Here is a 23,251-nt window from a genome sequence, read left to right on the forward strand (position 1 = left end):
ATGTTAGCTAGCTGACATTGAACCTGGTTGGTTAGATCCCAGCAGATTTATGCAGGTTAGTAACGACATGATTTGGCACTATGTTCATTGTTGTTTAACTAGCTAACGTTACGTGTGTGATCTTACATGTTGTTTACCTAGCTACGTGTCTTAAGCTAAAGGGTACAACGCCAATTGAATATGGCCAGTGTCTGTAAACGTCGGCAAAAAAGAGTAATGAAATTGATGCTAGCAGAGCTGGTTAGGCTGTTCATGTTATCCAGAGGTAAACAAACCATCGGCCAGAACGCCAAGTGTGTGCTCGGAACACTCCAAGAGCGAAACGAGATGTGTGAGGCTAAAGCTTAAGCGGGTGTAAACTATGCTGAATGGGTGTAGACAACAAAGAAGAGCTCTTCACTAGATACTAAAACATTCAAAGGCCATTTTCTCAAAAGTAAGTTTATAAGTTTATCAACTTTCAAAAAGTCAAAACTTTTATCCAATGTAAAAAAAAAACACAATTTCAAATGTTGCTACACAAGACCAAATCAAGGTTGTGAGTCAAACAAAATAAGAGAAGAATATGGAAAATGTGAGTACGGAAAATACACTGGAATTTGTTTTTCAGCTCATGAAACATGGGATCAAGAATGTTTGCCCTTATATTTTTTTCAGTATAGTTAACCATCGAAATTGCACCGATAAACAATGGGGAATAGCCTGCACGTCCTTCTGTAGCTCGCCTGCCAATGCATGCGTTGTCCCAACCAAGCACCAAAACGAATTGCCTAGCTACTTCCAGATACAACTGAGAATACCTCACTGACCATGTTACTCGTGCTAGTAGAGCTGGTTAGGCTGCTTACATGTTCTATAGTGACTATTAACTATTACTTTTTTTGCCTAAGTTTTACTGACACCGGTCATATTATCCATTTTAGAATAAGGCTGTAATGAAGGACCGCCCGGGTGGCGCAGCGGTCTAACGCACTCCATCGCAGTGTCTGCGGCATCACTACAGCCCCGGGTTTGATCCCAGGCTGTGTCACAGCCGGCCGTGACCAGGAGACCCATGAGGCAGCGCACAATTGGCCATCATCCGGGTTAGGAAGTGTATGGCCGGCCGGGATTTCCTTGTCCCATCGTGATCTATCGACTCCTTGTGGCGGGACAGGCGACAGCAAGCTGACCTCGGTTGCCAGCTCGATGTTTCCTCCGACACACAGGTGCGGCTGGCATCCGTGTGTCAGTGCGGCTTGGCAGGGTCGTGTTTCGGAGAACGCATGGCTCTCGACCTTTGCCTCTCCCGAGTCCGTAGGGGAGTTGAAGTGATGGGACAAGACTGTAACGACCAATTGGATATCACAAAATCGTGGAGAAAAAGGGGTAAAAGATTTTTTTAAAGAATAATAAGTCTAACTTTACCAAATGTGGAAAAAGTCAAGGGGACTGAACACTTTCTGAATTCATATTCAGTTATGTTACAGACTTATATATATATATATATAAAATAAAAAAAATCTTCCCCCTCATCAATCTACACAAAATACCCCATAGTGATAAAAGAAAAACATGTACAGTGCCTTGCGAAAGTATTCGGCCCCCTTGAACTTTGTGACCTTTTGCCACATTTCAGGCTTCAAACAAAGATATAAAACTGTATTTTTTTGTGAAGAATCAACAACAAGTGGGACACAATCATTTAAAGCTTGGGAAATCTTTTTGTATCCAAATCCGACTTTAAACTTCTTCACAACAGTATCTCTGACCTGCCTGGTGTGTTTCTTGTTTTTCATGATGCTCTCTGCGCTTTTAACAGACCTCTGAGACTATCACAGTGCAGGTGCATTTATACAGAGACTTGGTTACACACAGGTGGATTGTATTTATCATCATTAGTCATTTAGGTCAACATTGGATCATTCAGAGATCCTCACTGAACTTCTGGAGAGAGTTTGCTGCACTGAAAGTAAAGGGGCTGAATAATTTTGCACGCCCAAATTTTCAGTTATTGATTTGTTAAAAAAGTTTGAAATATCCAATAAATGTCGTTACACTTCATGAATGTGTCCCACTTGTTGTTGATTCTTCACAAAAAAAATACAGTTTTATATCTTTATGTTTGAAGCCTGAAATGTGGCAAAAGGTCGCAAAGTTCAAGGGGGCCGAATACTTTCGCAAGGCACTGTATTTTCAGGACTCTCCAGAGGTGGGCGGGCAGGCGGGCAGGCAGGCAGGCAGGCAGGGCAGGCAGGCAGGCAGGCAGGCAGGCAGGCAGGCAGGCAGGCAGGCAGGCAGGCAGGCAGGCAGGCAGGCATACAAGTTGGAAGTTTACATACACCTTAGCCAACAACATTTAAACTCAGTTTTTCACAATTCCTGACATTTAATCCTAGTAAAAATGCCCTGTCAGTTAGGACCACCACTTTATTTTAAGAATGTGAAATGTCAGAATGATAGTAGAGAATGATTTTTGTTCAGCTTTTATATCTTTCATCACATTACACATGACTGTAAGTCGCTTTGGATAAAAGCGTCTGCTAAATGGCATATATTATTATTATTATATTACATTCCTAGTGGGTCAGAAGTTTACATGCACTCAATTAGCATTTGGTATCATTGCCTTTAAAATTGTTTAACTTGGGTCAAATGTTTCAGGTAACCTTCCACAAGCATCCCACAATAAGTTGGGTGAATTTTGGCCATTCCTCTTTGCCTCCTTGATCGCACACACTTTTTCAGTACTGCTCAAATTTTCTATAGGACTGAGGTCAGGGCTTTGTGGCGACCTCTCCAATACCTTGACTTTGTTGTCCTTAAGCCATTTTGCCACAACTTGGAAGTATGCTTGGGGTCATTGTCCATTTGGAAGACCGATCTGTGACCAAGCTTTAACTCCCCGACTGATGTCTTGAGATGTTGCTTCAATATATCCACATAATTTCCCTGCCTCGTGATGTCATCTATTTTGTGAAGTGCACCCGTCCCACCTGCAGCAAAGCACCCCCACAAAATGATGCTGCAACCCCCGTGCTTCACGGTTGGGATGGTGTTCTTCGGCTTGCAAGCCACCCCCTTTTTTCTTCCAAACATAATGTTTCATCAGACCAGAGGACATTTCTCCAAAAAGTATTTAGTCAGCCACCAATTGTGCAAGTTCTCCCACTTAAGAGGGGAGGCCTGTAATTTTCATCATAGGTACACTTCAACGACAGACAAAATGAGAAATAAAATCCAGAAAATCACATTGTAGGTATTTTAATGAATTTATTTGCAAATTATGGTAGAAAATAAGTATTTGGTCACTGACAAACAAGCAAGATTTCTGGCTCTCACAGACCATCTTTAAGATGCTCCTCTGTCCTCCACTTGTTACCTGTATTAATGGCACCTGTTTGTTATCAGTATAAAAGACACCTGTCCACAACAGTCACACTCCAAACTCCACTATGGCCAAGACCAAAGAGCTGTCAAAGGACACCAGAAACAAAATTGTAGACATGCACCAGGCTGGGAAGACTGAATCTGCAATAGGTAAGCAGCTTGGTTTGAAGAAATCAACTGTGTGAGCAATTATTAGGAAATGGAAGACATACAAGACCACTGATAATCTCCCTCGATCTGGGGCTCCACGCAAGATCTCACCCTGTGGGGTCAAAATGATCACAAGAACGGTGAGCAAAAATCCCAGAACCACACGGGGGGACCTAGTGAATGACCTGCAGAGAGCTGGGACCAAAGAAACAAAGCCTACCATCAGTAACACACCACGCCGCCAGGGACTCAAATCCTGCAGTGCCAGACGTGTCCCCCTGTTTAAGCCAGTACATGTCCAGGCCCGTCTGAAGTTTGCTAGAGAGCATTTGGATGATCCAGAAGAAGATTGGGAGAATGTTACATGAACAGATGAAACCAAAATATACTTTTTTGGTAAAAACGCAACTCATCGTGTTTGGAGGACAAAGAATGCTGAGTTGCATCCAAAGAACACCATAGCTACTGTGAAGCATGGGGGTGGAAATATCATGCTTTGGGGCTGTTTTTCTGCAAAGGGACCAGGACGACTGATCTGTGTAAAGGAAATAATAAATGGGGCCATGTATCGTGAGATTTTGAGTGAAAACCTTCCATCAGCAAGGGCATTTAAGATGAAACGTGGCTGGGTCTTTCAGCATGACAATGATCCCAAACACACCGCCCGGGCAACAAATGAGTGGTTTCGTAAGAAGCATTTCAAGGTCCTGCAGTGGCCTAGCCAGTCTCTAGATCTCAACCCCATAGAAAATCTTTGGATGGAGTTGAAAGTCTGTGTTGCCCAGCAACAGCCCAAAAACATCACTGCTCTAGAGGAGATCTGCATGGAGGAATGGGTCAAAATACCAGCAACAGTGTATGAGAACCTTGTGAAGACTTACAGAAAACGTTTGATCTCTGTCATTGCCAACAAAGGGTATATAAAAAAGTATTGAGATGAACTTTTGTTATTGACCAAATACTTATTTTCCACCATAATTTGCAAATAAATTCATTAAAAATCCTACAATGTGATTTTCTGGATTTTTTTTCTCATTTTGTCTGTCATAGTTGAAGTGTACCTATGATGAATATTACAGGCCTCTCGCATCTTTTTAAGTGGGAGAACTTGCACAATTGGTGGCTGACTAAATACTTTTTTGCCCCACAGGCAAGTTGAGAACTAATTCATATTTACAATGACAGACTACCCTAGCCAAACCTGGATGACGCCGGGCCAATTGTGCATCGCCCTATGGGACTCCTAATCATGGCTGGATGTGATACAGCCTGGATTTGAACCAGGGACTGTAGTGATGCTTCTTGCACTGAGATCCCTCATTACCAAAATTTCTGAGGATGAAATATTGTCCCTTTGGCCATTGTTTGATGTTTTAGTTTTGGGTTGGTTAACACTTCATGAGGCAAGCAGACATTCCGATCACCAAAACTAGGCCCCAAAGGACTCGTCTGCTGCCTAATGGTTTACGATCGACGTGAGGTGTCATAAAACCCCCACATCCATCCCTCTCCCCCTCTACGGGAGAGGGAGAGCTCTGTAGAGCTGATCCACTGTAAACCTGATCTCTTGGATCCTCACAGGAGAGTCATGACACCTGCCTGATGACATCACCAGGCCATAAATTACACCAAAGAAAAATATGAAATGCAACATGTAAAGTGTTGGTCCCATGTTTTATGAGATGAAATAAAATATCCCAGAAATGTTCCATAAGCACATTTGTTTACATCCCTGTTAGTAAGTGTTTCTCCTTTGCCAAGATAATCCAGCTACCTGACAGGTGTGGCATATCAAGAAGCTGACTAAACAGCATGATCATTACACAGAAGCACCTTGTGCTGGTGACAATAAAAGTCCACTGAAATGTGCAGTTGTGTCACAACACAATGCCACAAATGACTCAAGTTTTGAGGGAGTGTGGAATTGGCATGCTGACTGCAGGAACATCCACCAGAGCTGTTGCCAGATAATTAAATGTTAATTTTTCTACCATAACCTGCCTCCCAACGTCGTTTTCAAGAATTTGGCAGAACGTCCAAACTGCCTACAAACCGCAAACCACATCTAACCACACCAGCCCAGGACCTCCACATCCGGCTTCTTCACCTGTGGGATCTTCCGAGACCAGCCACCCACACAGCTGATGGGTTTGTGCAACCAAAGAATTTCTGCACAAACCGTCAGAAACCATCTCAGGAAGCTCATCTGCGTGCTCGTCATCGTCACCAGGATCTTGACCTGACTGCAGTTCAGCATTGTAACTGACTTCAGTGGGCAAATGCTCACCTTCGATGGCCTCTGGCACACTGAAGAAGTGTGCTCTTCACGGATGAATCCCAGTTTCGACTGTACATGGCAGATGTCAGACAGTGTGTATGGGCGAGTGGTTTGCAGATGTCAACATTGTGAACAGAGTGCCCCATGGTGGCAGTGGGGTTATAGTATGGACCGGCATTAGCTACAGACAATAAACACAATAGCATTTTATCGATGGCAATTTGAATGCACAGAGATACCGTGGTGAGATCCTGAGGCCCATTGTCATGCCATTCATCTGCCGCCATCACCTCATGTCATTGTAAATAAGAATTTATTGTATTTGATATTGAGATAAAAAAAAGGCTGCATTGGTCCTTTAATCACTCGGAGCTTGTCCCAGATCTGTAATTAATATTTTAGTCCACTTCTGTGCCCTGTTGGCACTTAGTCAAACCCTGCTGCTGTACTGAAAGGTTTAAGGCAGAGGGAGGCAAAAGCATTTGGGCAAGTTAGGTGTTTGATGGATTGATTTCTCAGCATTGTGATTGACTCGACTACTGTATGACGTTCTATAATAATATAATATAATAATATATGCCATTTAGCAGACGCTTTTATCCAAAGCGACTTACAGTCATGCGTGCATACATTCTACGTATGGGTGGTCCCGGGGATCGAACCCACTACCCTGGCGTTACAAGCGCCATGCTCTACCAATTGAGCTACACAGGACCAAACTTGGCCCGGTTGTGGCTTGATTTAGCCTTGCAAACACACTTAACACCTGAACAGCTACCTTGATATCCACCCTTTTATAATATGACCATTAACCTGAGAGTGACAGATTTCAGTTCCATTGAAGGCTGCTCTCTTATAACAGGTCAGTTATGTTTTTATAATACTTCCACATATATGGAATTTATGATTAATTGTGAAAGATAACGAGCAACAATTAAGCTTAAAGGGTAGGAACCTTGAGTTTTACTCACCAATGTAATAAATAAAACAGTGTGGTCAAAGACTTAGTAAATAACTTAGTTGTAGTCACGATCGGGTTACCTATAAGTATAAACAGTTATGTTTTTGGAATATTACATATTTATGAACTTATTTCCCGATATCTTCTAAGCTACCCACAATGCACTATTTGTCAATGTCATATGGAGGATCAATGGAGGATTTTCCACCTTAGCTTAGTTCTAGCGCACTACCTGACGGACATCTGGAATCTATCCATTTAATATTTCCCTGACTCTCCCTCTGCCCGGCGAAGTGCCCGCCTCCCCCTTGCTTTGGTAGCCAACTCAGCATGCACGCTTTTAAAAGTTTTACAAATCGGATGGACCCCAGCGATCAATAGCTCTAACTCTTTCAATCTGAGGTTATGTTTTGGTTGTGTTGTGTTAGTTGTGTTCTAGTTCATCTCCAGTAGTTGGGCTCTAGCTTGCCGACCATGACTGTGGTAGTTGGGTAGGCTACTAGCTAGTTGACTAAATAGTTAATGTTGGCTGGCTGCTGGCTAAGATGGCTATATGCAGTTAATATTCCTTCATAACTGGTTAGATGGCATTATGTAGTTCCAAAACTTTGGTTTACTTTAATGTAGCTGTAAGCTAGGGGTTGATAGCAACTGGCTACCTCATGCACTGCTAATGTAAGGTTGGCAGGCTGGTAAGCCTAATGTTAGCAGGCTAGTTGGCTAGCAACCTTACAGGTTGATTTGTAAAAATACATTTATTACGTATTTGCTTGTAAGTTGGTTGAAAATGTAATTGAAACTAGTTGTCATCAGCGCAAACAATTTGAAGTTATACATTTAAAAGTTATTTCTGTTGGAGTTTACATTATAGGGTATAGGCTGGCTTGTCGGGGCCTACGTATTACACCACACCCCAGAAAAAAACTTTTCCGACAAGACTTTTAGATTGGTTTTATGTTATAACTCAAAAAATAGAAAAATTGGGGTGTAACTTTGCACTGGGACTTTTGATGTGTATAGTAATCTAAATCCATATGTTACATGTTGTGACGTTTATGTTACCTACACTGTAAGGCTCGAGGGGAAATCAATTAATATAGCATACTGTGTATAACGTTGTGCGTCTTGAGAGTATCTCAAAGAAAATGAGGCCGTTTTAGAAAACCGTCGTCTAATGTTCCTCCTCCTGTGTGGTTGACAAAGGAAAACCCAACTGAGGCAAACAATGTTGTGTCTGTATCTTCCAAATATTTCATGTAGGCCTGGGCCATGCTCCATACCTGTACCTCAAAGCATGTTTGAACACAATGACACACAGGTACAGTCATGAACAGTAGTGGAACATCAATGCTGTAATACACGATAACAGCTGAACAGATTATAATACAGCGAGGAGAAATGTGGAAATGTGAGCTGGGTGAATCACACCACTGGCATAGTTCTGTGCTTGAACACAGGCCAGAGAGTGTTTTATATTCAATAAATTAGAAACCTCGCAACCTTTCATTGCACATGAAAGGGATCACCTTAGCAGGTCCGGGGGTTTAAGAACACTATTATTAACTATTATTAAGTGTACCCATTCACCCATCAAACTACACGTATTTAATCTGACTAACACATGGGAGTGTTTAAATTGCCTGACGACTCAAACTGAATTATTCAGCTGCTCTATGATCGCTACATACGTCTGTCGAAGACTGCCATCATTGAAGTTGTTTGTGGTGATCACAAAATTAGGGGTGTTGTACAAAACAAAGTCATCAGCAATTGGATAATGTCTAACCAATCAGAGTATCAAAGCCAATGACACATTTTCTAAAAGGCTGCTTTACCTACGCGTGTTCTGGCTCAAACCATCAGTTTCTGGGACCAATCAGAACAGTTAGAACATGTTTGCGTTCTAGAAATCGTCAAGAGGTACTCCGATCCAGACTCGTTGCGGAGTAAATCTAATGTCTGTGGTCTTGGCGTTTCGCAGGAACAAGTAGTTTGGGTAGCCAGGCAAGTGTTTAAGAACAGTTATGAAACAAATGAACAGAGGCATCAACACCACTCTAGAGGTGTCAAGCTCTCACTGCTGGCTAAATGAATGGTAAAGAATATATGAGCTAAATAGACTAGTATGAGCATTCAGGGTATCACTGATCAAGGATACTGGAGTTTAATTAAACCTCTTAAGGATCTCAACAGATCGGTGTCCCGACCACGGGACGGTTGAGCTAACGTAGGCTAATGTGATTAGCATGAGGTTGTAAGTAACAAGAACATTTCCCAGGACGTCCTGTGGTCCTGTGTAGCTCAGTTGGTAGAGCATGGCGCTTGTAACGCCAGGGTAGTGGGTTTGATCCCCGGGACCACCCATACGTAGAATGTATGCACGCATGACTGTAAGTCGCTTTGGATAAAAGCGTCTGCTAAATGGCATATATTATTATATATTATTACATAGACATTTCTGATATTGTCAGAAAGCTTACATTCTTGTTAATTTAACAGCACTGTCCAATTTACAGTAGCTATTACAGTGAAAGAATACCATGCTATTGTTTGAGGAGAGTGAACAGTTATGAACTTAAAAAGTTATTAATAAACCAATTAGGCACATTTGGGCAATCTTGATACAAACATTTCAACAGAAAATGGGACGTTCATGGGATCAGTCTAAATTGTTGCACATACACTGCTGCCATCTATTGACCAAAATCTAAATTGCACCTGGGCTGGAATAATACATTATGGCCTTTCTCTTGCATTTCAAATATGATGGTACAAAAGAAAAGGTAGTTTTTTTTCGTTTTTTTAATCTTTTACCAGATCTAATGTGTTATATTTTCCTACATTAATTTCACATTTCCACAAACTTGAAAGTGTTTCTTTTCAAATGGTATGAAGAATATGCATATCCGTGCTTCCGGTCCTGAGCTACAGGCAGTTAGATTTGGGTATGTCATTTTAGGTGAAAATTTTAAAAAGGGGTGGATCCTTAAGAGGTTTTAACCTAACTGCTAAATGTTTCAGAGGCACATAGAGAGGTATAAGCGGGGACATGAATTTGTCCTGACCAAGTAACCTGGGAAGGAAAAACTCTTGGCCCTACTTATGGCTTCCTGCACAAGATAAGTGGTCAGGAATTCTCCTGGCCCTAGGGAAAGGGAACATCGGCCACATAATATAAATATTTGTCTTTAACATGAATAATATAGTCCACAGTGATTTGTGTATCCACAGCTATAACGGTATGATATTAAGTAAGCTGCTTAAGACGTGGAGGTGTTATAGAGGGGAAGGCCTGAATACTAGGCCATTATGAGGAAGGATGTCCATTAAGGAAGATGATGCAAAACATTAGAAGGGCTTTACCTCACTGACAGTTCAGACTAATAGGGGAAGTGTGTGGCCTAGGTGTTGTTATGGAAAGCAAATAGAATAGCTATTGTATTGTCCTTATAGAAATCTTAAGACTAATACTGCTGTTATTCATCAGCTTAGTCTTGGCCCATTACATTTAAATCATTGTATACAACATTTTAGGATCCGATTACTTGGTGTTACAAAGCAGAGATTACCAAACTGTTCCTTGACCCCAGCTACCTCTAAATGTAAATTCCATCCCTCGCTATACAACAGAGAAAAATCCCATTCATCCATTCACCTCAAAGTTATTCTAAAGCTGTTTCTTACCTCTGACAGGAAGGTCTGTGCTGATTTCTGTGCACCGACGTGCAGCAAATACTCATACACATATAAAGCTAACCTGTAAAACAAAGAGAAAAGTGTCAGCATTGAGGCTCCATCTCACACCTCCTCCATTCCTCCTTCCCCTCCTCCTCACTCTGGAGAATCTCTCACCCTCCCTCCTGGGGTAGCAGGCAGCCTAACCCACTGGTACTCAGGTGAAAAATGTGGCTTTACTGGATCTCTCCTTACAGGCCAGTGGAATTAACCAGGAGAAGGAAGGCTTTGTCACAATCACAAACACAATCGTATTTGAGTTCAGACCTGTAGTATGTACACCAGGGACCATCAACTAGATTCAGTCACAGCCAATTTTTTTCTTGAGCGGATGGTCGGAACATAATTACAAATCATTTATAGACTGCAAATTGCCCACAAGAAGCCAACACAGATACTGTATACGTTTCTTTTTCTTGTGCTTTCGTCCCATCGCTGCATTTCCCGGACGGACTAGGGAGAGGCGAAGCTCAAGAACCATGCTTCCTCCGAAACACAACTCTGCCAAGCCTCACTGCTTCTTGACACACTGTTCCCTTAACCCGGAAGCCAGCCGCACCAATGTGTTGGAGGGAACACCATCCAGCTGGCGCCCGAAGTCAGCTTGCAGGCGCCCCGGGCCCACCACAAGGAGCCGCTAGAGCATGATGGAAGAAATAAATCCCGGTCGGTCCAAACCCTCCCCTAAACTGGACAAGGCTGGGCCAACTGTGCGCCACCTCATGGGTCTCCCGGTCAGGGCCGGTTGTGAAAGCGTATGATCAAACCCGGGTCTGTAATGATGCCTTAAGCACTACGATGCAGTGCCTTAGACCGCTGTGCCACTCGGGAGGCCATGATACTGTATAATATTTGACTGAAACATTTCAAATCTTGCTTACATTTGTATATGATCACGTTTCTCTCTATTATGTGTGGAAATACTTGGGGAACAGATTTCCCAAATTAAAATCCATTAGAGCAAATTTCTTGGTGTTTTTACAGTTTATGTCCAAAAATGAAAATTCAACAAAAAGGCATCTTCAATATTTAAATATTTTGCTCAGAAAACCCGCGTGCCGCCAGTTAGGGAACCCTGATGCACACGGTATTGACATGTACAGTAAGAACCAGAGACTGTTTCACTATGAGGATAGGCAGAAAAACATTGCTGACTCTAAGGAACAGCCATTGGGACGCTCTAGAAAAAAACATGTTTTAAACTTTGTGGCATGATGCCACAACTCTGTGGTTTAAGGAGCTCCTCCTTTAACATGAAGGCTGGTGAAAACAAGAGGCAAGTAGAGACAGCCAAGTAAGGCTCGGAGCCACACTATCTGACAAGCCACACTGCCGCATGCATTTTTGTCATTTTTGGTATCCATTACGACTGTCATTTTGCCGCCTGTGCTGGCAATTACTGTGCTCCCAATGCTCCTGGACTAATGCTGAAACCACACTGCTAGGGGGGGGAAACATCCCCTGTTCTCCCCAGCTAGACTGAACAGAGTGGACAACAAGGCAGCTCAGTAACAGTGTGGTTTTAGGGAGGACAGGGACCCTGTCAGTCTGGTCACATCAGATTACGTCCACTGTAGCAGCAGAGGCTCAGAAACACTTGGGCCTATGATAATGAATTGTGTTGAACCAAGCACCAGGGACATAATTTTCTCGAAGTAATCATTCCTTCGATATGCCTGTTTTTCATGTGGGAGACCTCTCTTCCACTGTCTGCCAAAAACCAGTTCTGACTAACGTTAGACATTAGTTAAAGGGGGACCTATCTTCTTAAAGCTGCAAAATGTCACCTTTTGGGGTACCTGACCAAATTCATCTGTCATTCTCATTGAAAGCAAGTGTAAGAAGTGGTAGATATATTCTATGTGCGCTATTTCTATGCTTCCCATTGTTAAGTTTTGTTTTTGTGTCAGTTTTGTACACCAGCTTCAAACAGGTGAAAATACAATATTTGTTGTTATTGAAAAGATATTTCACAGCGGTTTAGATGGTACAATGATTCTCTTCATTGCTTGTTTTGTCACAAACTGAAATTAGGTGAACTAAAGGAAATGGCGGGGCGATTTCTGCATACTGCACCTTAATTTCTCATTGTTACATCAGATATTAATTACACCTTTAAATTCAGTAATCAATTTTAAACAAACGGTTCTGGAAGCAATGAACGCAATTATGTCTTGAGTGTTTTATCTGCTCGGTCTCTGTTTGATGGTTGTGTATTCTTTACGGTGGAGTGACTGCTTAGAGGAGCGACTTCTTAGAGGGTAGGTCAAAGGTGATGGTCGCCGAACAATGGATTATAGGTAATGGCATGATAAACAAATGATTTAAAAAAAAATTTTTTTTTAACCTTTATTTAACCAGGCAAGTCAGTTAAAAACATATTCTTATTTTCAATGACGGCCTGGGAACAGTGGGTTAACTGCCTGTTAAAGAGCAGAACGACAGATTTGTACCTCGTCAGCTCGGGGGTTTGAACTCGCAACCTTCCGGTTACTAGTCCAACGCTCTAACCACTAGGCTACGCTGCCGCCCCCAATGACGCGATGGAGCAAATTGCTGGCTGAAATATTTTCATACTTATCTGATCTTAGAGACGACTGTCTCATGACACTACTGTTCCTGGGAAAACAAAATGTTTGGTGCTGTTTAGTAATCAGGTCTCACCTTCAATTCAAACCAGCCAGCGAGAACTGAGCGCTGGGAGTGTGCTCTGAAATAGCTTAATGCAACCAGTCAAAAATTAGGCACTCCTTTAACTTCTTGGTGACAGTATTTTCATGTCCGGATCAAATGCATGCCCAAATTCAACTGCCTGCTACTCATCCCCAGAAGATAAGATATGCATATTAGTAGTAGATTTGGATAGAAAACTCTGAAGTTTCTACTGTTTGAATCATGTCTTTGAGTATAACAGCACTTATGTAGCAGGCAAAACATTCAGATTTGTTTTTGGAGGTCACTCTTTTTCAATGTGCCAACAAAATTTCATTGGAAATGCAGATTTCTAAGGGACATTCTTGCAGTTCCTACCGTTTCCACTGGATGTCCCCAGTCTTTAGAAATTGGTTGAGGTTTTCCCTTTGTGTAATGAAGAAGTAGCACTGTTCAAAACGAGGGTCACTTCAAGTGTACTGTTAGACAGAGGCGCGTGACCAGAAAAGCTAGCTACAGTTTGTTTTCCTCCTGTATTGAACACAGATCATCCAGTCTTCAATTTTATTGATTATTTACATAAAAAAATACCTAAAGTTGTATTACAAAAGTAGTTTGAAAAGTTTTGGCAAAGTTTACAGGTAACCTTAGAGATATTTTGTAGTCACGTTGCGCAAGTTGGAACCGGTGTTTTTCTGGATCAAACGCGCCAAATAAATGGACATTTTAGATATATATCAACGGAATTAATCAAATATTTGTGATGTTTATGGAACATATTAGAGTGCCAACAAAAGAAGCTCATCAAAGGTAAGGCATGACTAATATTTTTATTTCTGCGTTTTGTGTCGCGCCTGCAGGGTTGAAATATGTTTTCTCGCTTTGTTTACAGAGGTGCTATCCTCAGATAATAGCATTGTTTGCTTTCACTGAAAAACCTTTTTAAAATCTGACATGTTGGCTGGATTCACAACAAGTGTAGCTTTAATTTGGTATCTTACATGTGTGATTACATGAAAGTTTGATTTTTATAGTAATTTATTTGAATTTGGCGCTCTGCATTTTCACTGGCTTTTGGGCAGGTGGTACGCTAGCGTCCCACATATCCCGGAGAGGTTAACCAGGAAGTACCTGTGCTCTTCCTCTCAGAGTGATAGTGCGGCTGTTTAAACTCTTCTGTTTTCTGGTAAAGACTGGAGGCAGTTGGTGTAAAATGTAAGAAGACTACCTCTTGGCTGTGTGTAATAACCAGCGGCATGCGTCGGCTTATATAAGCTGGTCCACGCTGAACTGGATCGAACAGAGATTCCTATGAGATTCCTATGAGTTGATTAAATTTTCATGGCTAGACTGGTGTGATCTGGGGTTCTATGCCCTGGTGATGGGCACCTGCCCCTTCTCTAATGCATTATTTAAAAACACTCATTCAATCCTGGCTTCGGGGGACACCTTTTGTTGCACTGTCAGAAGCACTGAGTGTAACTCCGCCAAGGGAAGAGGGTTGTGGAGACTCTTCCTGTGCAGGTAGATGAATCAGTGGAGAGGGAAAGAGAGAGCGAGAAACTCTAGGCGTTAAGACTACTGTGTGATGACAAAAGGGCTAACGACCGTAGTGGAAACCACAGGGCCAGACATGACAGGAGACAGAGACACGACACCAAACACAAGGCATATGTTCATACAAAAGCCTTCTCTGAAACTAGAAACAGCTAGCGCACACACCATGTCCTCTGACCTCCCAATGGGAACATCTCCATAATAATATATTTACAACCCCTGAGTAACAAGTGTGTTGCTCATTCTTCTCCTGTCTGTCATAGTGTTGTCTCAGGTGCCTAGAAAAGAATCTCAACATCCTAGTTGATTGATCAGCTGGTCTTATCCACCCCTCTACCCCTCTCACCTAATTATCTCTGCCCTGCTGTGACACTCCAGGTAAAGAGGTCAGAGGCCACTGAAACCATCATATCATGGATAATGTTCATACAAATGACATGCTGCGGAAAGATGAGGAAATCAGAGGCCAGCTGACTTCTCTCAGTCAGAGAATGACTATTGAGTAGGTGGTTGAGTTTGGTCCCCCTCTGTAGTGACTAAGGGCTCAGACACACCAATAGCGTTCGCTGGACGAGAGTACTTAGCACCTCTGAACGCAATTTGCAATGTGAAACGATTTTACACTTAGAAAAGTGGGTGGTTCCTAAAAACACAGTGTGGTGAACAATTGGCAGACGAACAAGTGATCCAAATATGGTGCGATGTGTGCTAGCCTTAACATTAGAGGGCCAGGGAGGGAGGCAGCAGCCTCCAGCAAGCTCGGAGCTTTGCACTATGTCCACACTTCAAGGGGAGATCTCCCACCTCAACCCAGGAACACACCTGTCCTGACATCTCGCCCCAGGCTCCCAGACTACGCTCCCGCTAGACATGAAAGCACCTCCGCCAAGTTTAGCCAGCTAACGCACAGTCTGTTAGCAAATTAACTTTCCGGTCTTGATTTCAATAATTCAGCAGTGAAAGCATGGCCTTGGTTAGATAAGGTACGCAGGAGAAGTGATGGAGAAGGGAGTGAAAGTAAATGCAAGATAGTCATTTCACAAAAGCCTACAGTAATTAAGAGTGTATTGGACAATGTGGACACAGTTGACAGGAATGGCGCCAGAGGGGATGCCTGCCGTTTTATGGGCTCCAAACCAACTGTGCTATTTTGTTAATTTTTTCGCATTGTTTGTAACTTATTTTGCACATAAAGTTGACGCTACCGTATCTTAAGTGATTACTCGCCTAACAAAACTAACCCCTATCTGAGATATCTACTGCAGCCCTCATCCTCCACAAACCACACCCGTTCTACAAGTCAAATTCTGTTAAAGGTCCCCAAAGCACACACATTCCTGGGTCGCTCGTCTTTTCAGTTCGCTGCAGACAGCGACTGGAACGAGCTGCAACAAACACTCAAACTGGACAGTTTTATCTAAATCTCTTCATTCAAAGACTCAATCATGGACACTCTGACAGCTGTGGCTGCTTTGTGTGATGCATTGTTGTCTATACCTTCTTGCCATTTGTGCTGTTGTCTGAGCCCAATAATGTTTGTACCATGTTTTGTGCTGCTACCATGCTGTGTTGTCATGTGCTGCTGCCTTGCTATGTTGTTGTCTTTTTAGGTCTCTCTTTATGTAGTGTTGTCTCTCTTGTCGTGATGTGTGTTTTGCCCTATATTTATATATTTTTTTATCCCAGCCCCCGTCCCCACAGGATGCCTTTTGGTAGGCCGCCATTGCAAGAATTTGTTCTTAATTAACTAACTTGCCTGGTTAAATAAAGGTTAAATAAATCAAATAAAAAAACTTGAAGATTTTTTCTTTAATGAGTCCGACGCAAAGTATATACTGCTCTCCGGAGACCAGGCCTAAATCCAAGTAATTTGCATGACAAAAAGGTGGAGATACAGAGGGAGAAGATCGGGGTGCCTTGCTAAGATTCATATGCGAGTGAATAAATCACAATTACCCTCGGTTCTACTGGCCAATGTTGAATCACAGCTGGTGTGCGTTGTCTAATATTAAAGAAGTCTCTAGGAATTGCTCTCTTGAGGTAGAGTACCTCATGATAAGTTGTAGACCACACTATCTACCAAGAGAGTTGTCATCTATATTATTCGTAGTCGTCTATTTACCACCACAAACTGATGCTGGCACTAAGACTGCACTCAACGAGCTGTATAAGGCCATAAGCAAACAAGAAAATGTTCATTCAGAAGCGGTGCTCCAAGTGGCCGGGGACTTTAATGCAGGCAAACTTAAATCCGTTTTACCTCATTTCTACCAGCATGTCACATGTACAACCAGAGGAAGAAAAAAATAAAAACAACTCCACACACAGAGACGCATACAAAGCTCTCCCACACCCTCCATTTGGCAAATCTGACCATAATTCTATCCTCTTGATTCTCGCTTACAAGCAAAAACTAAAGCAGGAAGTACCAGTGACTCGCTCAATACGGAAGTGGTCAGATGACGCGGATGCTATAGGACTGTTTTGCTAGCACAGACTGGAATATGTTCAAAGATTTATCCAATGGCATTGAGGAGTATACCATCTCAGTCAATGGCTTCATCAATAAGTACATTGGCGACATCGTCCCCACAGTGACAGTACGTAAACATCCCAACCAGAAGCCTTATATTACCGGCAACAACTGCGTTGAGCTAAAGGCTAGAGTTGCCGCTTTCAAGGAGCGGGACAATAATCCAGACGCTTGTAAGAAATCCCGCTATGCCCCTTTAGACGAACCATCAAACAGGCAAAGCGTCAATACAGGACTAAGATTGAATCCTACTACACCGGCTCGGATGCTCGTCGGATGTGGCAGGGCTTGCAAACTATTATGGACAAAGGGAAACCCAGCCGCCAGCTGCCCACTGACGCAAGCCTACCAGATGAGCTAAATGCGTTTTATGCTTGCTTCGAGGCAAGCAACACTAAAGCATGCATGACAGCACCAGCTGTTCCGGACAACTGTGTGATCACACTCTCCGTAGCCGATGACAGCAGGACCTTAAAAACAGGTCAACATTCACAAGGCTGCTGGGCCAGACAGACAGATTACCAGGGCGTGTACTCAGCACATGCGTGGATCAACTGGCAAGTTTCTTCACTGACATTTTCAACCTCTCCCTGACTGAGTCTGTAATACCCACATTTCAAGCAGACCACCATAGTCCCTGTGCCCAACAAAGCGAAGATAACCTGCCTAAATGACTACCGCCCCATAGCACTCACGTCGGCAATCAAGTGCTTTGAAAGGCTGGTCATGGCTCACAACACCATCATCCCGAAAACCCACTCCAATTTTCATACCGCCCCAACAGATCCAGAGATGACGCAATCTCAATCGCACTCCACACTGCCCTTTCCCACCTGGACGAAAGGAACACCTGTGTGAGAAAGCTGTTCATTGACTACAGCTCAGAGTTCAACACCATAGTGTTCAACACCAAAGCTCATCACTAAGCTAAGGGCCCTGGGACTAAACACCTCCCTCTGCAACAAGATCTTGGACTTCCTGACGGGCCGCCCCCAGGTGGTAAGCAACAACACATCTGCCACGCTGATCCTCAACACCGAGGCCCCACAGCGGTGCGTGCTTTGTCCCCTCCTGTACTCCCTGTTCACCCACAACTACGTGGCCAAGCACAACTCCAACACCATTAAGTTCATTAAGTTTGCTGGCAACACAACAGTGGTAGGCCTGATCACCGACAATGATGAGACAGCCAATAGAGAGGTCAGAGGCCAGGACAACAACCTCTTCCTCAATATGAGCAAGACAAAGGAATTGATGGTGGACTACAGGAAAAGAAAGGCCCCATTAACATCAACAGGGCTGTAAGTGAAGTGGGTTGAGAGTTTCAAGTACCTTGGTGTCGACATCACCTACAAACTATCAGGGTCCAAACACACCAAAAAAGGTGTGAAGAGGGCACGAAAACATCTTCCCGCCCAGGAGACTGAAAAGATTTGGCATGGGTACCCAGATCCTCAAAATGTTCTACAGCTGCACCATCAAGAGCATCCTGACCCGTTTCATCACCGCCTGGTATGGCAACTGCTTGGCATCCGACCGTTCAGCCGCTACAGAAGGTAGTGCGTACGGACCAATACATGACTGGGGCCAAGCTTCCTGCCATTCAGGACCTATATACTAGGCGGTGTCAGAGGAAGGCCCCACAAAATTGTCAAAGACTCCGGTCATCCAAGTCATAGACTTTTCTCTCTGCTACCACACGGCAAGTCCAAAAGGCTTAACCCCCAAGCTATAAGACTGCTGAACAATTAATCAAATGGCCACCCGGACTATTTACATTGACCCCCCCCCCTTCCCCCTTTGTTTTTACACTGCTGCTACTCACTGTTTATTATCTCTGCAAAGTCACCTTACCACAACCTACATGTACAAACTACCTTGACTAACCTGTACCCCTGCAAAATGACTCTGTACCGGCACCCCGTGTACATAGTCTCATTATTGTTGTGTCATCTTATTGTGTTACTTTATTTTTTACTTAAATTTATTCTGTAAATATTTTAACTATTTCTTATACTGCATTGTTGGTTATTAGGGGCTTGTAAGTAATACACTGTTGTATTCAGCGTATGTGACAAATACAATTTGATTTATGTGTAATGACAAGTTTTGTAAGCAAAGGAGGAGGCGTAGACGAGGCACATCATTCCCAATATGTTAAGAGTTCCATCCCATAAACAGGTAGCCTAAGAACTAACATTTCCTACATTGGCGGTCATTTTTTGCATGGCTTAAATCAGCATGGGTTAATCCACATCCACACACACACACTTAATGAGCTGGATTCCCATTGCCAAAGTCATCTGTTTCTTTACCAGGAGGAGCTAGCCTGCAGCTAAATTGACTCTACAACTATGGACATGCTCTGCTTGAAAGGATGCCATTGTATTCTAACCTGAAAGTCTTCATTTTGGGGCAATTGATACATTAAGATTTAAGTTTTATTCTGTGGGAAAGAATACCAACAGAATATAAATATACAGGGTTTATACATGGAATAAGCAGTTAATAGGTCTTGTTAAGTTAATAATACAGTTACTACTACAGTACACTGTCTATAGGTAATAATTAATTAGCTACATAAAAATAAAAAGGTACATTAAATATACACAAAGTATGTGGACACCCCTCCAAATGAGTGGATTTGGCTATTTCACCCACACCAGCTGCTGACAGGTGTATAAAATCGAGCACACAGACATTCAATCACCATAGACAAACATTGGCCATAGAATGGCCTTACTGAGGAGCACAGGTGACTCAACGTGGCACCGTCATAGGATGCCACATTTCATCAAATTTCTGTCCTGCTAGAGCTGCCCCGGACAACTCTAAGTGCTGTTATTGTGAAGTACAAACGTATAGGAGCAACAATGGCTCAGCCGCAAAGTGGGAGGCCACACAAGCTCAGAGAACAGACCCGTGAGTGCTGAAGAGCGTAGCGTGTAAAGATTGTAACCGAGGACAGACAACACTCACTACAGAGTTACAAACTGCCTCTGGAAGCAACAGCAAAGGAACTGTTCGTCGGGAGCTTCTTGAAATGGGTTTCCATGGCCGAGCAGCAGCACACCAGCCTAAGATCACCATGCGCAATGCCAAGCGTCGGCTGGAGTGGTGTAAAGCTCACCACCATTGGACTCTGGAGCAGTGGAAATGCGTTCTCTGGAGTGATTAATCACTCTTCCCCCTCTGGCAATCCGACAGGCGAATCTGGGTTTGGCAGATGCCAGGAGAGCGCTACCTGCCCTAATGTATAGTGCCAACTGTAACGTTTGGTGGAGGGGGCTGTTTTTTTTCATGGTTTGGATTAGGTCCCTTAGTTCCAGTGAAGGGAAATCTTAACGCTACAGCATACAATGACATTCGAGACCATTCTGTGCTTCCAACTTTATGGCAACAGTTTGGGGAAGGCCCTTTCTGTTTCAGCATGACAATATCCTCGTGAACAAAGCGAGGTCGATACAGAGTTGGTTTGTTGAGATCAGTGTGGAAGAACTTGACTGGCCTGCACAGAACCCTGACCTCAATCTCATCAAACACCTTTGGGATGAATTGGAAGGTCGGCTGCGAGCCAGGCCTAATCATCCAACATCCATGCCGACCTCATAAATGCCTTGTGGCTGAATGGAAGCAAGTCCCTTCAGCGATGTTCCAACATCTAGTGGAAAGCCTTCACAGAAGAGTGGAGGCTGTTATAGCAGCAAAGGGGGGACAAACTCCATATTAATGCCCATCATTTTGGTATGAGATGTTCGACGAGCAGGTGTCCATGTCACGTAGTGTATCATGTCTCTATAACATTTCTATAATACGGGGGCCAGTGTAATAAACAGCATACACACATGCACTTCATAAGTTTGTCTGTGTTGTGACCAACCCCATTACTGACTTAATGCACGTAGCCTCAATATTTACACTGTCTCACTTATTTCAAGTGGGAAAACAAATATGTGCGGATGCATGAATAGCATCCAACAAAAAGCTAAATTAATGGACTGCTAACACCTCTGAATATGAGCATAATTATTTCAAGCAAAGCAGAGGAAATCAGAGGTTCTTTACAAAATAGTGGCGTGTTTTTGCGTACGTGAGTTTGTGGTTCTTTGTCTCTCAAAAGGCCAAAACGCAGACGGCAATACCATCTGTGTCAAATCAAAAACCCTGCATTCAGACCTCAAGAACTAAATACAAATATAGGGGCGTTGAGGGGAGGGTGTGGATGTAAAGACACAAATTCAAATCAAATGGATTCATCTTCTACAACATGTGTGACAGGGTCAAGCACTACCAACTTTCATGATGAAAAACATATATTTTATTAATCCAATGGAAGGGCCCTGTGACAGCGATGGCCGGTTTCTCAGCACACTTCAAGAGTTGTAGTTAACAAACAGGTCATATGAATGTTGGAGCCTCTAATTCAACCCCAGTTCAAATCAAATTAAATCAATGCTGAAAGAGTGAGTGTGAGGTGTAATTAATTCCTCTCGTCACAAGGGCACAGCGTTCTTGTTCTACCTTGTTCCACAGGCGTCGGCCGCTTCCTCACCTACACAAGCACTTTCTTGAATGACACCATCCCTCAATCTAGGACTTTCAAAGTTACATGTTTATCTGCGTCTCCATTTCTTCACTACACATAACATTTTAAGTGCATGTATTTCCACACAGACACTTAAGTGCAGAACACAACACGGAACACAGCTATAGTCAATGCTGCGTCTTTACATCGCTGAAGACCGTGCCCAAACATTCTTAGAACTAACCCAAGATGGGCTATAGTCTGTCGTTTCCAATGGGAACGGATGTGTCATAGTGGGCCGAACAAGCAAGATGGCGGGCAGAGCCAAGCACAAGCTAGTAATATCATTCTGGCGTGTTCTAGAATGCATATTTCTGTTATACATCTGAAGTGCATGTGTGCAACAACTCAATTCACCTTTGCACTCCTAAACAATGCAATTTTTTAAAACTTTGGCAAAGGGTCAATTCTACAAAACTTATTCCACTCTTTTCGTAACAGGTTTTAGTTTGGGGAATAGAAACTGTATTGAGATCAAATGTTTCATCGATGAGAAAATTTGTCAGACAAAATTAAATCTCATTCCATCTTCTCCCACTTCCGGCCAGTGGGCTTCCTCTCACCATCATATTTGGTAGTGAGTGGAAACACAAAGCAGATGATTCACATTTATACATGTGATGAAATATCAGTCTCATTGTTTTGCCTCTAGCCAAAAATATGTAAAAGTTACACCCAATATTACCAGAACTATGTTTCTTATTTCTGCCTTGTATTCGTGGTGCTAATGTCGCAGACATGTTTTAAACTACTCAAGACAATATTTTTTGGTTTGATAACAAACATTGTTTAGCTAGCTAGTCATGTTACCTAGCTAGCAACATGATAACTTGACCACTGACTAGGCTATGCACAAATTTAGATGGCACAGGAAGAACTGAAAAGGAATAGGCTACTCAAAGAGATGCTTCAAAAGGTAGGCTGCATATGCAAGAATGGGGTGTGCAAGATTGTGTGCATGTGTGTGAGAGGATGTGTGTGAAGCAGCAGTAATTGAAACAGTCTTTTTCGGGAGGGAGAGCGTGTAGGCCTGTGTGAGTGAGTGTGTGTGAGAGAGAGAATATGTGTGCAAGTGTTAAACTTCAAGAACATTGATAAGAGGAAGTAGGCCTACTTATATAGCTAGCTGTATGTTACAATGACTTTTGTGTTGTTTATGGTGAAAATGATATTAAACCATACTGATGAATAGAATTGTTTCCACCCCTTACAATCAAAGCACAGTATGCCTGTAACTCAATTAGGTACTTTTTAACTGGAAAAGTCATTCTTCAGGACCAAATTTGAATTTGTAACTAACTAATGCCACCACCTTGATTAATTATTTTAATCATTTGACAACCCTAATTTTTTAACATGTTAGTAATTATGTCAACAAACTCCTAGATTCCTCCAATGCTTTTATTAGCCATTATACCATTTTGAATATTC

At 42.7% G+C, this 23,251-nt stretch overlaps 1 protein-coding gene across 2 annotated transcripts in view; it reads right to left on the reverse strand.

Annotated features, from left to right (window-relative positions):
- LOC124037674 (single-stranded DNA-binding protein 3-like) overlaps positions 1–23,251 on the reverse strand; it is a 137,639-nt gene that overhangs the window by 108,079 nt on the left and 6,309 nt on the right. For both annotated transcript variants that reach the window (XM_046352620.1, XM_046352621.1), the window contains exon 2: positions 10,443–10,515. In XM_046352620.1, the coding sequence (XP_046208576.1) occupies positions 10,443–10,515 (73 nt within the window). The remainder of the gene's footprint in view (positions 1–10,442; positions 10,516–23,251) is intronic.

This window comes from Oncorhynchus gorbuscha, linkage group LG06, assembly GCF_021184085.1.
Source record: "Oncorhynchus gorbuscha isolate QuinsamMale2020 ecotype Even-year linkage group LG06, OgorEven_v1.0, whole genome shotgun sequence".
NCBI lineage: Eukaryota > Metazoa > Chordata > Actinopteri > Salmoniformes > Salmonidae > Oncorhynchus > Oncorhynchus gorbuscha.